Raw genomic sequence first — 15,587 nt, 5'->3', positions numbered from 1 at the left:
TATCAAGGGCTGACTATCCGGATTAGTGGTACATAAGTCATATAGGCCTTGCCCGTTCTAAAAAAAATATATATATAAATGTTTCATTATTTGCCATTAAGACTGTAAAACAAAAGGGACGAATATTTCAAAGTGACACGTCACACGTAATAGTGGATCACTTGGACCTACAGCAGAGCGACGACTGGGTGTCGCACTCGACAGTTCGAGTCAATCATACGTTGTTAAAGATATTGAAATCGTCAAACCCACTACATCTAGTAGCACCTATAGATCGAATTCGAACTAATAACACACATGGAATCAAATTGATTCCCAAAGACTCCCGCCAGTATTATCCATGAAATGGGTTGTACGACCCATCACTAGTTTTAACACGTTTTTATCTCTAAACAACGTTTGTTTTTAGCAAGTTGGGTCCTAGAAATTCTAAAAAAAACTAGAAAAGGTCTGTTCGAATTTTGCATGAAGGTGTTCAGTACACTAAGCAAGTACCTGACGAGATCATTTATTTGTAAATTGATTTCCTTTTTGATGTTTAGACTTTAAATACTTAAAACAATCATAGTCGGAACTGCCACTTTGCATTTGAAACGTCCATAATTAATCATAAATTACTAACATATATAAGTTCTAATATAAAGTAATAAATAAAAGTATATTCTTCAAATGCACTACATTATTTATACAAAAAAACTAGTTTGAACGTGACGTTAAAATGAACTACACTAGTAAAACACTAATAAAAACATCCAACTGCCTAATGCCATGATGCGCTTTACTTTTGCGACTCACCTTTGCTGAACAGCAGCACTGTTGGCAGGTACATTGGCGGAGTTTTGTGATTGTTGTGGCTGGGGTTGTGGCTGCTGGTGCTGCTGCTGCTGTTGTTGCGGCTGTTGCTGTTGTGGCCCTTGCTGCGCTTGCTGCGACTGGAGGGTCGTTCTGGCCACCCGGGGAGCGAACACACCGTACCCGAATCCATAAATTTCGTCCTCCTCCTTATCGGACAAACAGCTGGAGGGCTACAATGGAGGATGAAAAGCGAACAAATGAAAACTCACTGGCAAAAGCAATCGTTTGTTTCTCTTTTCTAATTGAGAAACGATACCATAGCAGGCATAGAAAAAGAATCCTGATATAAAGATCCCACTAACAACTACAAACGTTGGAGGGATCGAGCAATTTCGAGCCCCTAAAAACAAGTCCGCTTCCGCGAAAGGATAATCCAGAAGGGCCCGTCGTAAAGCACGATTGCGCTGGGAGAAAGAGAGACAGAGGGCGAGAGAGTTGTGCAATTTAATTATAACAATTAAAGCTGTCGCTTTTGATTGTTTTTTCACGATTTGTTCCGCTGCATTCTGTGCAGCAAGCGAACACAAAAGAAACGATGGCCAAGCAAGTGTCACTCCTTGCACATGTCTTCCCGCTTGATCGTTGGGGCACAAGGGTAATCTTTTTAGCACGTAGAACATCTTCTTTCTGTCTGTCGCTTGTAACTTTAAACACAGGGATGCACGTGTGTGTGTGTGTGAATGTGGGTATTCGGTTCCGCTAAAACGAAGAACGTTTAGGGATTGCCGTTTGGTTGTTTGGCAGCAATTCACCCTGTCATTAAGATCGGCAAACCTCTGAAACATACCGAGACGCAGCTGGTGATCGGTGTGACCAACTGGTTCAATGAGGATGCGTTTACACGGAACCCTTGTCCATTCTTTGGACTTCCCCCTACGGTAGAAAATCTCAAATCCCTACCTCAAACAGAAGACCAAACCGAGACCCCACACAGTCACGGAACAAAACAAAAAAGGGAACAACGTAAAACAAATCGCAATGGCATCTTCACAACCACTTACGAAACCATTTTGATGTGAATTTCCCTCAGTTGCGTTGCATTTCCCCCCAAAACGGCTGCAAATGTTTAAACAACAACCAAAAAAATCGCTTCGAAAAACCAACAACTCATCAGGTGAATTCGATTTGGGTGGCAAACAGGGCAATTAGAGTGCAATTTACGACAGGTTGCACATTTTCACGTCGGTGCACGCTGACAGTTACAACCAGGGCCACACCTAACTGGGCAAGCGGTCAATTATCCGTTCGCCAACTGGTGAGCTGAAAATGTATACAGCAATGATTGTGGAAGGAGTTCTGCGAAACATTTATGAAACCGGTGGAACTCCTGATGAGAGGAATGTTTTAATCAGTCTTTTCGCAAAACAAAATCTCATCTAATTGATGTAAATAGGGCTAAAAAATAATACAAAGCTTTCTGGCTGTGCTTTAATGATTCTCAATTGCGCCACATCCCAACTCAAGTAAGTCTGTCGCCACATATCTGAAGTACAGCAAAACTCCACCAAACAAACCTTACAATTCCCATCACTCTCTACTTACCGAGTATTTGCCGGGCACGTAGATTGGCTGACTGTGGCTGTTGGGCAGTCCGCCGTGGCACGAATTACCTCGGTGACCTCGTATCAACCCTCCGCCACCGCCGGACGAACTGTGGGGACTCCGTTCCGACCAGGCACGCTGTCGCGCTTCCTCCAGCGCCGCAAGGACCTCACCGAACGGGGCCAGCAACATTTCGCAGTACACAGATGCAAGACCCTCCAGGTGGCCTCGTGTACCATCCTGTAAGCAAACACATACGAGAACAAAACACAATGTAGTACCGAATCACAGTTGGCCACAACACGGACACAAATACATCGTAAAATCAGGAACACGAAATTGCACAGACACTGAGTTGATGAAATAATTAATAAACACGATGAAAAGGGGTTTCTTTCTTCACGATTTTTTTATCGATTGTCCTGTAAAATATCCAAAAAACAGTGCAGCTAACAAACAACAAAAAAAGGACCCAAACGCCACTCAACTGCGTCTATTGTCTTATTGCTTCTTTCCCGTTCCCTTTGCGTTCCAACCGTCGTTTTGAATATCCCCTCCACAACGCGGCGTTGCAATGCGGCGCAATGATGATGCAGATTGCAAACATAATGCATCAAGAAATTTGAGCTGCATGCATTTTTTGTGCGTGTGTGTGTGCATGCAAATGAGTAGCTGAAAATTCGACCTTTTTTTCGCTGTTAAACTAGCGTTCCATCAACATCCTTCTCATCAGGGACAGGGGATTCAATTTGCTGCGCTTCGTGGTAGAATGTTCGCCAACCGCTTTGCTCACGCCTGCAAATGCAAGAGGTCTGCTAGCCAATCAGCGTACAACGAGACGACTACTTCCTTTGCACCGACCATGTACCGCCTGTTTGACAGCTGAATGCAATCAGTGCTTCAGGCAGAACCGATCGTGCGGAAGCATCCCTTTTGTATTCCCCGGCTTCCATGCCAACGGCACCCCCCTAGGAACGATATCGCGCTCATCGAGTGCCAACAACCAGACTACCTTTGATGCGTTTGAGAATGGGACTTGAAAGCCGTGGTAGGATGTAGGATCAACAAAGCGACATCATTAATTAAGTACCCAATTAAGCCCACCGCATACTTCCCCGTTGTCCTCACGAGCAGGTCCCATTGACGGTGGTGTATGCTCAGCAGTTTCGATAAGCTAGCACACACGCTGAAACCTACCGAAAACCCAGAAAGTGAAAGGATTTCACATTACGGGCTCGTTTCTTTAGACGGTTCTTTAGACAAAAAAAAGCACCGAACGTCTCGGGTGACAATGTTCACTCGTGAACGTTCCCCAAAGGATCCGGGGGTAAAGAGGTCTAGGTCAATGGTAGGGACATTGCAAAGTACAAACACCACATTGCCAGCAGAACAGCAGGCTGACGTTGCAGGTAGGTACAACACACAACACGGCACGAGGGATCGCCAGCTAATGAAGTGTATCGAACCGGAACCGAAAATTCTGAACACTGCGCCTTAACCCAACTGCTTCGAGGAAGCGTAAGTGTATAGAGCAACAGCAAAAACAAAAAAAGGATATTTGCACTTCCAGTTCATTTTTGGAGAGCTTGAAATTCGATACCCAGTTGGGGTAAACCAATGGTAAACAGCAAACCCCTTCCGGCACGAGGGTATCCTCTATCCCATCCCTGGGCTCCCGTTAACCATCAAGGCACACCTCTGGACTGGCACTGTGTGGATAGCTGTTGCTGGAACCAGTGCAGGTTCTTTGCTAGTTTTTGCGTGTCAGCACGGTGCAAAAATAGTACCAACGCCTAAAGGTGTGCACTATTGCCATGCGTCGTTAACGTCTCAATGTAAACACGAGACCTCGAAATGGCAAACGTCGCCACTGTAAGCGATTCCGGAACGATACCCCCGCTAGAACCTGCAGACTTTGGGGCGAAAAACACGCGACTAATGTTTCAATTAGGATTTCCTTTTGCTACAGGCAACGTGGAGGGAACCGGTGGTTGCGTCACTTCTTAAATTGATTGCATGTGTAGAAAGAGCTGCGTCAACCTATAGCTACCAAGAAAATAAAATTACATTAAAATATCCTTTGCATAAAACTGCCAACTGTAAAAAGCTTTAAAAAATCGATTTCAACAATTGTACACACCACATTGCTTGACACAATTAAAGTGATAACATCCCATAAGCGCTCTGGGGCGCTCTTGCTCGCTCAGCATCGCTGCACTTCAGCCTGTGCTTTTGTGTTGCTGTGAAGCAGAACGTACATTAAGCCTAGCAGATGCATACGCCTTGAACAAAACACGCGACTGTCTTGCACTGCTCGTGCGAACTCCACACACGAGGCGAAGTATTCAACGAGGAAGGATCAACCTACCGCCTACCGTATTTGTGCCGTTTTTCACAAACAAAATGGTGCTTTATTTTTGTACCAAGCTTAATCTCGCTAGCTCTAGCGAGTGGCGTCGGTGCGGTGATACAACAGGAATTCAGGCAGAAAAACACACCACTCCGACTGCTCCGACGGCCCAATCGCTCGCTGTGAGGTAATGGGTTGGAAGGCCCTGCACACGTGGCTGGTGTACAGTGAGTTCACATACATGACGGTCCTTATTATATCCTTCCGCTTATTTTTCCCCATTTTATCCACACGTTTAATAACATTAGCAACAACAAAACAAAAAACACACTCCGGCATAATAAAAACTGCTATCCTACTACATGCCACCGACGACCACCTTTACCACGGCACTCATTTTCACGCAATACGATTGAAGCGCTTTAAGCGTAATAAAATTGTTTATGGACGCAACGAAACACCACAGTCTGAAACGTTGTTTTAAGGGTCCTTACAGACACGCTAATGTGTACGGTTTGGTTTTATATTCAATTCATTTTATTAACTGGCAATTGCATGTGAAACTATTTGCGATAAGGATAATGCGCTTCACGCACGCATCCCGTAACGGGGTAAAGTAATTCAGCTCTCTTGCTGGTGGAATTAAATAACTGGTGAGATTATTCTCGGTGAAAAAATATGAGCAAACGAGCGATAATAAGCTACTAAAATGCTTGACACTTTTAGCAAAATTAACTCCCTCGGTTTCAGGGGAAAATACAGAGTTCCACCAATCTACCAAGGTGTTCTAAATAGCTTCAAAATGAGTATAGCAAACCGGAAGATGAAATAATATTGAATAATTATTTAAAAATTCAGAAAAATCCTCCTATGCAAAGCGAAACTACAACACGTTTGAATTATTGAAGGCCCGTAATCACAATTAAGTTGTAAATCTATAAACCAAACTATCGCTGTTGAATTCCTTCGAATGTTTTTTTTGAATAGTGTAAGGAACAGGCCGATTGAACGTATTTCATTGTCAGTACCAAGAATGATCATCACAGGCTGAATATTGCTTGAACTGTTTGACAACGAACTGTTCGCAAACTGATCGCGAAGATCAAAGTTATTTGGGGAGAATGGCACATATCGGACATCTTTCGCAGTGCTTTAAAAGTTTTAAAACTACAATTAGAAACACTTAAAACAAAATTAAATAAGAATTTTTGATATTTGCTGTCGAACATAACGAAGGTGTCGAGGTGACAGTACAACGCTAATTATATTAACTCTATCTATATGCATCCCACTTAATGAATCCCGATAATTATTGGCTAATTAGTGTGAAACTAGCACACTTTTAATACCTTTCCCATATCAATCCAATACCTTCCATTTCCAATCATTGGCCATTAGAGTCAATAATTTCATATCACCTGATAAATTAACATCACAAACAAATCGCGTATTGAAACCATTAACGAGAAAATTAAATGTTTAGCCAGATTAATTCTGCTTACGGGACACAATCATACGCGTGCCATTCTTGCGTAGCGTTCTGTATTAGGCGGCACGTTCTACATCGACAAACATGGAAAAGCTGGTATAAATTGAAGTGTAAACGAAAAGGAAAACTGAACGTCACCGCACATACGCTCAAACGTACACACACCGAATTCTCGCCTGTGGACACTGTCAAAACGGTAAGTAAAATCAATATCACAACCACAAATGGTGCGTTTGCCACCTTGAACGGTGACGTTGTTTGCACATTCACTAGGTTTTTCACCGACCCTACCGACGGGGTTTTTTTCTCCAGTCTGGCAAACCATTAGCCAGCGGGAAAAGTTCCACCATTGCTAAGCTAAGTTTTCCAACCGATAGGCCTATCTCTAAGCCACCGGTACCAATTGAAGAGCTTTTATTAACTCAAAGTCGGCTGTGCAAACAACCACTACCACGACTACTACTGCCACTACTACTACCCAATCGAAGCACGGTTGTGTGAGACTACGTATCCCGCACTAACCCCGGTGTACGTCAGAAGGAAACCGTTTGGACCTTCCACTTGGCTTCGGTTCCGGCGTTGAATAATTCAGCTGCCCGAAAATGTCGAAAGCAATACGGGCATAAGGCGCCGACCGGTGTGTGAAGGTGTGTACGCTGCCGTCGTACTTTCGGTGCCATTTTATTTTTGCCTGTCGGCTTCATTTTCATTTTCGTTTTGATTCGCTTTAAAAGCAGGGAAAGCAACAAAAAATCACACACACACACACAACCTTCATGCCGGCTGGAAAAGGTTGCTTTTCGGCTCAGTCTTCAAGGGGGTGGAAAAGCGAGTGGGAGCGCGTGCTTTGCGCGGGAAATGTCAAATCGAAAAACGTGCCCGGCATTTCGTGGTTTCGTAGGGGCGCCGGAAAAGTACACCATCATCTAACGGTTCCGTGGCCGGGAGGGTGAAAGGACTCACGGGAGCCGGACTGCCGGTCGGCGACGGGAAAATTGAGCGATATTGCTTGCGGCTCGAGACGTTGCCATCGGAGCGGCCATTGAGTTCGGGGCAAATTGGAGGGGCGTGAGAGTGTGACACTAATTTGCATACGGTACGGATTTCAATTTCCTCCAATCACCGGGGACGAAAAGTGGCGCGCGGGTGTGGGGCGGGATGAAAAGAAAGTAGAAAGCACGTTGCTGTGCTGTGCAATCCGGTTGTAGAATACTTTTAAAGGCTAAGCCGCAAATGGAAGAATGGTTCGATTTTTGTAGATTACTTTGTTTTGGGTTGGTGCTTTTATTCTTTTGAAGCGAGAATGTTTCTTTTTTCTCCATTCCCATTAGACATTTTATTCCTTTGTTAGCGTTTAAAACCCTTTGCAAGCCATAAAACAAGACGTGCTACGTGTCCTTCGGCAATAACGTTAACCAAGTCTCAGATTGTTTGATCTTAACAAGATTGAAATTTTGAGGTTTTTGGAACTTCAGGTGAATAGGAGATTTGGAAGAAAGTATTTCAATTGCTTCTACTCGTATTTAAACATCCTAAACATGAAACTCTGCATCATATTATTACATTGCATTTGATATTAATAATTAAATCTATTCAGTAACCAACTTCAACAAGTCACTAATTTCACAGGCTGTTTAATTGTTTATTAAAAATATCGTTGAACCGATAGAACCCTTCGACCCCGAATTGACGTTCAATACAAATATACACGAAATGGGACTATAGGACGAGATAGGATGTACACTGGACAGTAACTCGGTAAAAAATCAGCAGCTGAAATCCCCGGCTCAAAAGCGGCACTGGTGTCATTAAAGAGGTTCACGAAAGGGTCGGCTAAATGAGCTAAATGACGTTATCGACTCCTTGACGCGGACATCTGTCACAGAATGGAAGCGGAATGGTACAGGATAGCTATATCAACTCTGAACGCAATGTTTTCCTAATTATTCAATTAAGAATACAACTCTTTCAAAAAGATCAACCATGTTCCTAACTAATGTTCCATCCACACAAGGTATGTTCCTCTTTGTCGAGCCAGATGTTTCTTAACGCCCAGACAAGATCAGCACCAGAAAACCTTCAAGTAACCGGAAAATGACGAAAGAACGACGACACCACGACGAATATACGAGGTTAATTACCATTCCTCAAAAGATGATCAGTACTCTCATCGCTATTCACAACTCCAGGGATCAGTTCTTCAATAGATTGTACCGATAGCATGTTGCACCAACGCAAACATGGTCTTCATGTTAGCGACAAGCAAAGGATACAAAAATGTTTCCATTTGCAAAAAAAAATCATTTCTATTCGTTTTCATTCCAACGCGGCTGAAACCGGCGAAGAACCCGTGAACGTTTGCCCATAATCCGTTTGTCACTCGGTTGTAACCGATGAAGATCGTGATGGAGATTGAACCTGACACTGGATGGGTACACTTGCCTGCGAAACCAGTAACTACTCTAGCCGTGGTAATCCAGCGTACCCAGTACATGTTGACAAATCATCAGCGCAAGAATATTAAACGAATCAAAAAGCCATCCCACAACCGGCCAACGGTCGAGCAAAAACCATGTCACCGAACCGCAAACTTAGCCATCGTCCAGACCGGATCTGCTCCGAACCATCCAAACCGGAACGGGCATGATGTAGTAGCACTCTCGTACACTTTCTCTTCCTTTCCCGATTCTTATCTACCAAGACCGCGGACGGTCTCGTATGGAATCGTACGACGGATCACACGGCGGTACAGCTATCGGTCGTCGAAAGGCTGGAATCCTTCTGTCTGAACCGTGCCGAGGTACACGCCCAGTCGCACATCCATTTCCTGTCAATTTATTATGCATAACGTGGCTCTCTGGTACAGATTGTTTCACGCCAACGATCCCGCTGCCCGGCAATGGTGTCCGGTGTGGTTTGGGGAATCCTTACGCTGGCCGGGCGCTTCCTTTACAGTGAGCCATCTGACTGACGAATGCTTTCATTTTCCGCAACAACTGCCGGATACTGGCAGTTTGGGGTATGATTTTTACATGATTTTTTTTTTGTTTCGTACACACTTCGTCGGCCCAATTTTACGAGTCATCCGCCACCGGTTTCGCGCACTGGGCCAACCATTTTGACAAACGAGCATGGAAGGGGTGCCAAAGGATAAAAAGAACCCTCCTCAAAACACACACGTACCGAAGCGCACTCATGAATTGATGATGAGCTTTGATTTTGCCCCGGAGTTTACAGTTCGCCCATCGGTGTGGCGATTCGCCAGTATCCGGGATTCTGGAGCGCCAGCGTTTCTCGTAACCGTGATGCCAACCGTTGCGTAACGCAACCCGCCACAACCGATCCCCATCGAACCGTGCGTACATCAAACTTTCGCTTACGCCGGTACCATTACCCGTAGCTTTTGGTGCGAATCGGTGCGAAATAATTTCATCCGCCACGAAGGACAGTGCAGCAGCAGCGACGACGAAGGGGCAGACAAATAATTCAGCACGGCCTCGCGCGTCACAAGGCGAATGGAGTGGTTCACGCATATGAATCATAACCAAAACCCGCCCCAGATTGGATCGGTGCTCGGGTGATGGAGCGCAAGGGCAAACAGACGCGAAAATGCCGGTCTCGCTTGGTCGCTCTTATTTGTGTTCCATGGGGTACCACCGGTTATATTAACATTGAGCCCGAACCGCCGATCCCGTCCGGGAGCTGATTGAATAATTAATTTACCGACGAAATGATAAATGTAGCCACGGACGCGAATCACGAGAATTCGGAAGCAGCTTCAGCTTAAATCGCACCGCAAGCGGCGTATGTTTACCATTCCACGTTGCTTACCTTCGCCTGCAGTGCCACCACACTGTAGGGCTGTATTGTTCCGTGTGCAATCCTTAACTCTAGGCCACGTTTGTTTCGTACAAAACCGGATAAAGCTGTGATAGAAATAAATTCAATTTTCCCGTATTTCTCAAAGACTTTGGCACTGAGACGGCGAAGCCGTTTTTCCTAGGTGCCATTGCTACCACAACCGTACGCCAGCGCGCAACACGAAAGAAAGCACAGTTGATCGCTTTGCTGGCGACCCCGGGAGTAATCCGGCTAATTCTATTTCAATAAATTTTACAACCAGTTCCCGCATTGGCTTTGGCACCGAATCCGCATGTGAGCGCCGAAGGGATCGCACCAAACGTACCATTCCGGTCGGCACAGTCGCCTTATTGGTATTGGTAGTACATCCCGGCATCGGGTCCGGTCACAGTTCAAGTGTGCTATCGGAAGAGCTTTACAAGCAATCCTTGGATTACGTTAGCTTAAGCGCGGAAGCGTTCGGTTCCTTTGCTCTCTTGAGCGCTGCAATCACGCTGGAAAAACAAACCTCTCAAGCCTCAATTGCTATCTCTTGCGGATATATCCCTCCCGGTATAAGCCCGGTGTAGCATATGCGATGCAAAAATGAAACACCCAAAAACGAATATATTCTTCGCACTCAAAACCAGTTTTCCACACCGACAATTTTCCGTCATGTCATGTCTTGGCCGGTTGCAATGGATGGGTTAATTATACACCGCGATCGCTTACCGTTTCACGTGCCCATCGAATGTCACAACGCAAAATCAAAGCTGACATCGAGGCCCCGACGATGGACCCAGAGCTCAACAAACAGCTGTCACATTCACGAAACGCTGTTTAGGAAACGTGGGGGTTCCCCGAGTTCCCGGATGAATTGTTTTTCCAAACTCAGCACGAACCACCACCCCCCTTCCGACCAGCCTGTCAAACATGTCGGCCCTAACGTTCAGCCGAGCCTGGTATGACCACCGTCGATGGTCGTCGATAGGCACTGCTCATCTACGCTGCCCTGCTACCAAAACGGCCCGACAGTCCACGGAACGGGCAATGCCGTTCACGCTACCCTGGACGGGGACGGGGAATGGATAAATTTATTCAAATTATGGTTTTGTTATGTAAATAAAATTGTTTTATTTCCCATTTCCCACGTGCAGCGCCACCCGCCCGGGGGCGCTCAGTCATTAGGCAGATTCGGAAAGGGTTTTGTAGGTTTTGCCCCGGTACCTCCCCAAAAAATAACCCACCTTCTTTACCATTTTTATGGCAGGGTGTTACGTTTTGTAGTAGTAGAGGTAGTAGTTTCCCCCAGCCAACTAACTCACCCTTCCACCCTCCTCCCACTCACCACTCCGGGGGAGAGGAAGTTGTTTTGCAGTACCTAATTTTTATGTGCTTTTAATTCGTACCCAAGTGGAACGTTTGGCTCTTTTTGCTAACCAAAGACTGGATTGTCGGGCCAAACGTGCGCGCGCGCGCCTATAGTTGCTCCGTGTAGTTGAATGAAGTTTTTTTTACCGGACCTCTTCACATACGAAATTTTACAGTCTCGGAATTGAAAATGGAATAGAGAGAGAGAAAGTTCCTGCTACTACCGCACTGCGACCTCCTGTTGCGATTGGCAAAGGATACGTTATCACACGCATGGATGCACAAAACCACACCAGAGCTAACGGGTACAAGGTCAGTCGGGAAATGGGGAAGGAAGCGCTAGCGACCGTACATGACTGTATGGTGTGGAAAGTCATAAAGGCCAGGGCGGTACCGGGCGGCATAGCAGATTGTTGCTGGAGAATTAATAGCCCTCTGCATTCCCTTTATGAGCTGCTGCCGCTGTTTGGGGCTTACGGTGAGTACGGATTTCCGGAAACTGTCCGACTTGTTTTCCGGTTTTCCAACAGTCAGATGCCGGCTGTGCCCTCTGAGTGGGGTTGCCATTTAGTTTTTAATTCTTCTATCTGCAGAATGAGGTTGAGGGTTTTTTGTGTTGTTGTTTTCTTGTGGGGCACCAATTACACCATGAGGTATTTTGCTTTATGAATATGCTGCTGGTAACTTTTCTCTGGAAAGGATAGACATTAAGAGACAGAAAAGCCAAAGCGAGAGTATATTAATGTCACTTTACTTTTGATAGCTCGGAGGTACTTGTTTTGTGTAACGTCTTTTTTTGCGAGATCTCGACTCGACGCTCGAATAAAATAGTGGCTAAATATCTTCTACAAGTATTAAAGAATTCTAAATATATCCCTTTTTCACATAAATTAACCTTTCGGCTGTCTTGCCTTTACGACACTGCTAAGCAGACGTTTACAAATATAGTAATTCAATTCACCTTTGCTCATCGAGGGTTCCTGTGAATTTACAAATACACCAACCATCAACGGGGATGTTCCGGGTGGGTTACAACTCTTATCTGTGGTCGGAGTACCCCTATTTTTTACGGCCGCTTCGATACCGTTGATTGCACGCTTATACAACCCTTAATTTATGTTTGCATGAGTCCTAAAGGAAAGCGTTCCTAATGTGTACCTTTCAACTGGGCGTCCCTAGCCGTAACCATAAATCCAACAGCGACTAGCCAACTTCTACGGCAAATCGAGGAAATGAGTTACAAAATGGATCCTTCACACGACACGGGGCTGGTACTTCGGGCTCAATGGATGGAAAAGAAAACACTCAAAACCAATGTCACCCTCAAGAATCGAAAACATCACATTGAAGAGGCAAAACAAAAAACAAAACCGTACTGCTCATGGTCTAATTAATGTGGGTTCTTTGGTGTGAGGGTAACTCCCCAGCTGACACAAGGTTTGCCAAGGTGAAATGAATCGTTAAACTTGAGATTGGCTTTTGTCGGCAAAAAGAAAGCCCACGTCAAAAGCTCATCCTCCCCGGAACCTCGTAATTGATACCTGTTTTGAAGAGTGCTCCTTTTAAAGTTTCCCCTGTGGAATGGTTTATACAAGCAACAATCCCCTTTTACGATTGACTCTCTCTCTCTCTGTCTCGCTATCTTTCCAAACGCTTTTCCTTAAGGGGTTTCCCAACAATGACTCGCAGTCTGAAACCTCAGTACAAGTCAAACAGGCTCCATAAATTGTGTTAAATTAGTTCCAAATGAATTTATGGACGCTTGTCACGGTATCGTGACATTTACATGCCAAACGGGTGCTCCATGGTAGACGTTGTCCATATGAAGGATTTTGGATTTCGTTTGGTTTTGTTTTGTTTCGACTTACTGTAACACATATTTCAATTGGTTATATTCATCCACCACATAAATACAGAGTACGATACGAAACGATACGTTTTTAACCTTCCGGCAACATGTATGACGTAGTGTCACGCTAGAATGATAATGGACCTGGTCATGTCATTTGAATGACACCGAACGAAGAGAAAACTTGTACGCACTCTATGAATTCACATTCTTTAAACTTACAACAAACACTGTAGAAAACTAAACCTGAGAGTTCATGACAAGATAATTTCATATTGTACACACCAATGCATCATGTCGTAGATACAAACGTAAACAACCATTATTTGATATTCCGATAACATAATCTCTCCTGCACATGTTCACCATCCGCACCGTTTTCATTGCGGCTAGTGCGAGTAGACAAAAAGCACAAACAATAGAAAGAACCCTAACAGGGTTGCAGTTAAACTGGCCTCAATTACATTTATTATCCAGTACACACAAAACTATTCTTCTCGCACATAAATGCCAACGATGATTTAAATTCTTCTGCATCCATTCATCACGCCTAATGCATGGAACCATATTTTAGTAGCTTGAACACGCGAATAAATAAATGCCCCGTTTATCTTGCACCTTATCTTCTGCCATTTCAAGCTGTTGTGAAAGTTTGCCAACACACACACACATTGCGCAGCGGCTCATGAACAGAGCGGAAAACTATTTGCCAAAAAACATGTGTCCCTGCCTTCAAACCGTGCCCCGGCGAATGTTGGAACGAACCGGAGAAATATCATTATCACCTTCGCTTCCGTTGCATATGCATCTTTCAATTTTCCGTCCACTGCCAACAAGGTTGCTAAGGCTCTAGGCTCATGCTTCGGTCGATGTGGTTTCGTTCTAACTATCCACCCCCAAATCGTTTCACCCTCGAGACACAAACCTCATATTGAGGGCACCGCTCTACAAGAATGTTTGCCAGATGAGCAGAATCCTTAGAGACCGGCACACCGAGAGGACAGTAGCTGTGGCACTTTAACAGCAGTGGCAGCAGCAGCAGTGTGCCCCATTCCACCTGCCATCAAGCCACCATGGCAGTAGAAAACAATTATTAAACAAACGAAACGAACAAATGGGAAGGAAAAAATTCAATATTCATAACGTGTACCACACGTGCAGAGGAAAGTCCTCCGCATGAGCCAGATATAAGAAAAGAAGGAATTTTTCCAAACACAGGCTCTCCTTGTGCATCTCCCCCTGCTCTCTTCCAGCATCGTGCCATCCTGGTGTGGTTGGTCTCGTACGAGCAAGATACTGTTGCAAGCACCAAGTTGAGTTGGGGTTTCGTACCAACGAGGAGCATCATTTCCAGCAAATGACAGCACCAAGTGTGCCGCTTAATTCCAAACCAGTTCCGCAAGAGTTTCCTCCCGTCCCTCTTGGGGGAGTGCGGTAGGACAAGACTGTGCGATGGGTGACACAAACGAAACAGAAAATTTCTCAATTGATCGTATGATTTATGAACTTTCAAGGCCTACGTGCTTCCGGGCTAAGAGGTTACGGGCTGTATTCCCCGGGGCCCGGGGAATAGTCTCGTCAGCCGTTGGGTGAAGCCCCCATGGCAGGTATAATATAAATGCTTTTATAACTTCATCATGCATTCCAAATTCGTGTGTGAATTCACAATGCGATGAGTGAATTGCACCGACATGAAATGTTGGCTGAAGTAATATTAAGATATTCATAATCTGTATAGTGGCGGCAAAAGTTAGACATGCACTGAGAATGATTTTAAAGTAGTTTCATTAGACGATAAACTACCTAATTGTTGTTTATAAGGATTGTACAAAACATTTTCCTTCTCTATTGTGATGCTACAAAACTGGGGGGAAGAGGGAATGGCTGACATTCATTGCTCTTTATTTATTTTTCTGTCAATCCTGTGTTCATAAGTTTATGTTCTTTTGAGTGATGTCTACAGGAGTTCCGTTTGGGTGAAATGGGGTATGAGACCTACCATAGGTACACCTAGACGACCTTGTTCAACATGTGTTATAATTTATGTAATATTTAATGATAAACCTATTACGTTTCATGAATATATTTGAAACAGTACCCGAGATACATTTCTAGCTATACCAGACAGCTGTAATCCACTAGAGGTCAGCGTGAATCGAATCGAATCCGAGCGCAATTTAGTCCATACTTTAAAATTGGGTTAGACGGATTTCCAATTTTACTCGCAACATATTAAGCTGCTCCGGCAACTTTTGAAAAGAAAACTTTTTCAAATCCTTACAGTTTTTCCA

At 44.6% G+C, this 15,587-nt stretch overlaps 1 protein-coding gene across 1 annotated transcript in view; it reads right to left on the bottom strand.

Moving 5' to 3' along the window:
• The window catches only part of LOC128709757 (uncharacterized), a 104,674-nt gene that overhangs the window by 24,945 nt on the left and 64,142 nt on the right, over positions 1 to 15,587 (bottom strand). Inside the window, exons 2-3 of the mRNA XM_053804776.1 lie at positions 2,398 to 2,637; positions 796 to 1,025 (exon numbers count right to left, since the gene is read on the bottom strand). Coding sequence (XP_053660751.1) covers positions 796 to 1,025; positions 2,398 to 2,637 — 470 coding nt within the window. The remainder of the gene's footprint in view (positions 1 to 795; positions 1,026 to 2,397; positions 2,638 to 15,587) is intronic.

The sequence above is a fragment of the Anopheles marshallii genome, chromosome 2 (genome assembly GCF_943734725.1).
Source record: "Anopheles marshallii chromosome 2, idAnoMarsDA_429_01, whole genome shotgun sequence".
Lineage (NCBI taxonomy): Eukaryota > Metazoa > Arthropoda > Insecta > Diptera > Culicidae > Anopheles > Anopheles marshallii.
This window is presented reverse-complemented; position numbering and strand designations above follow the sequence as displayed.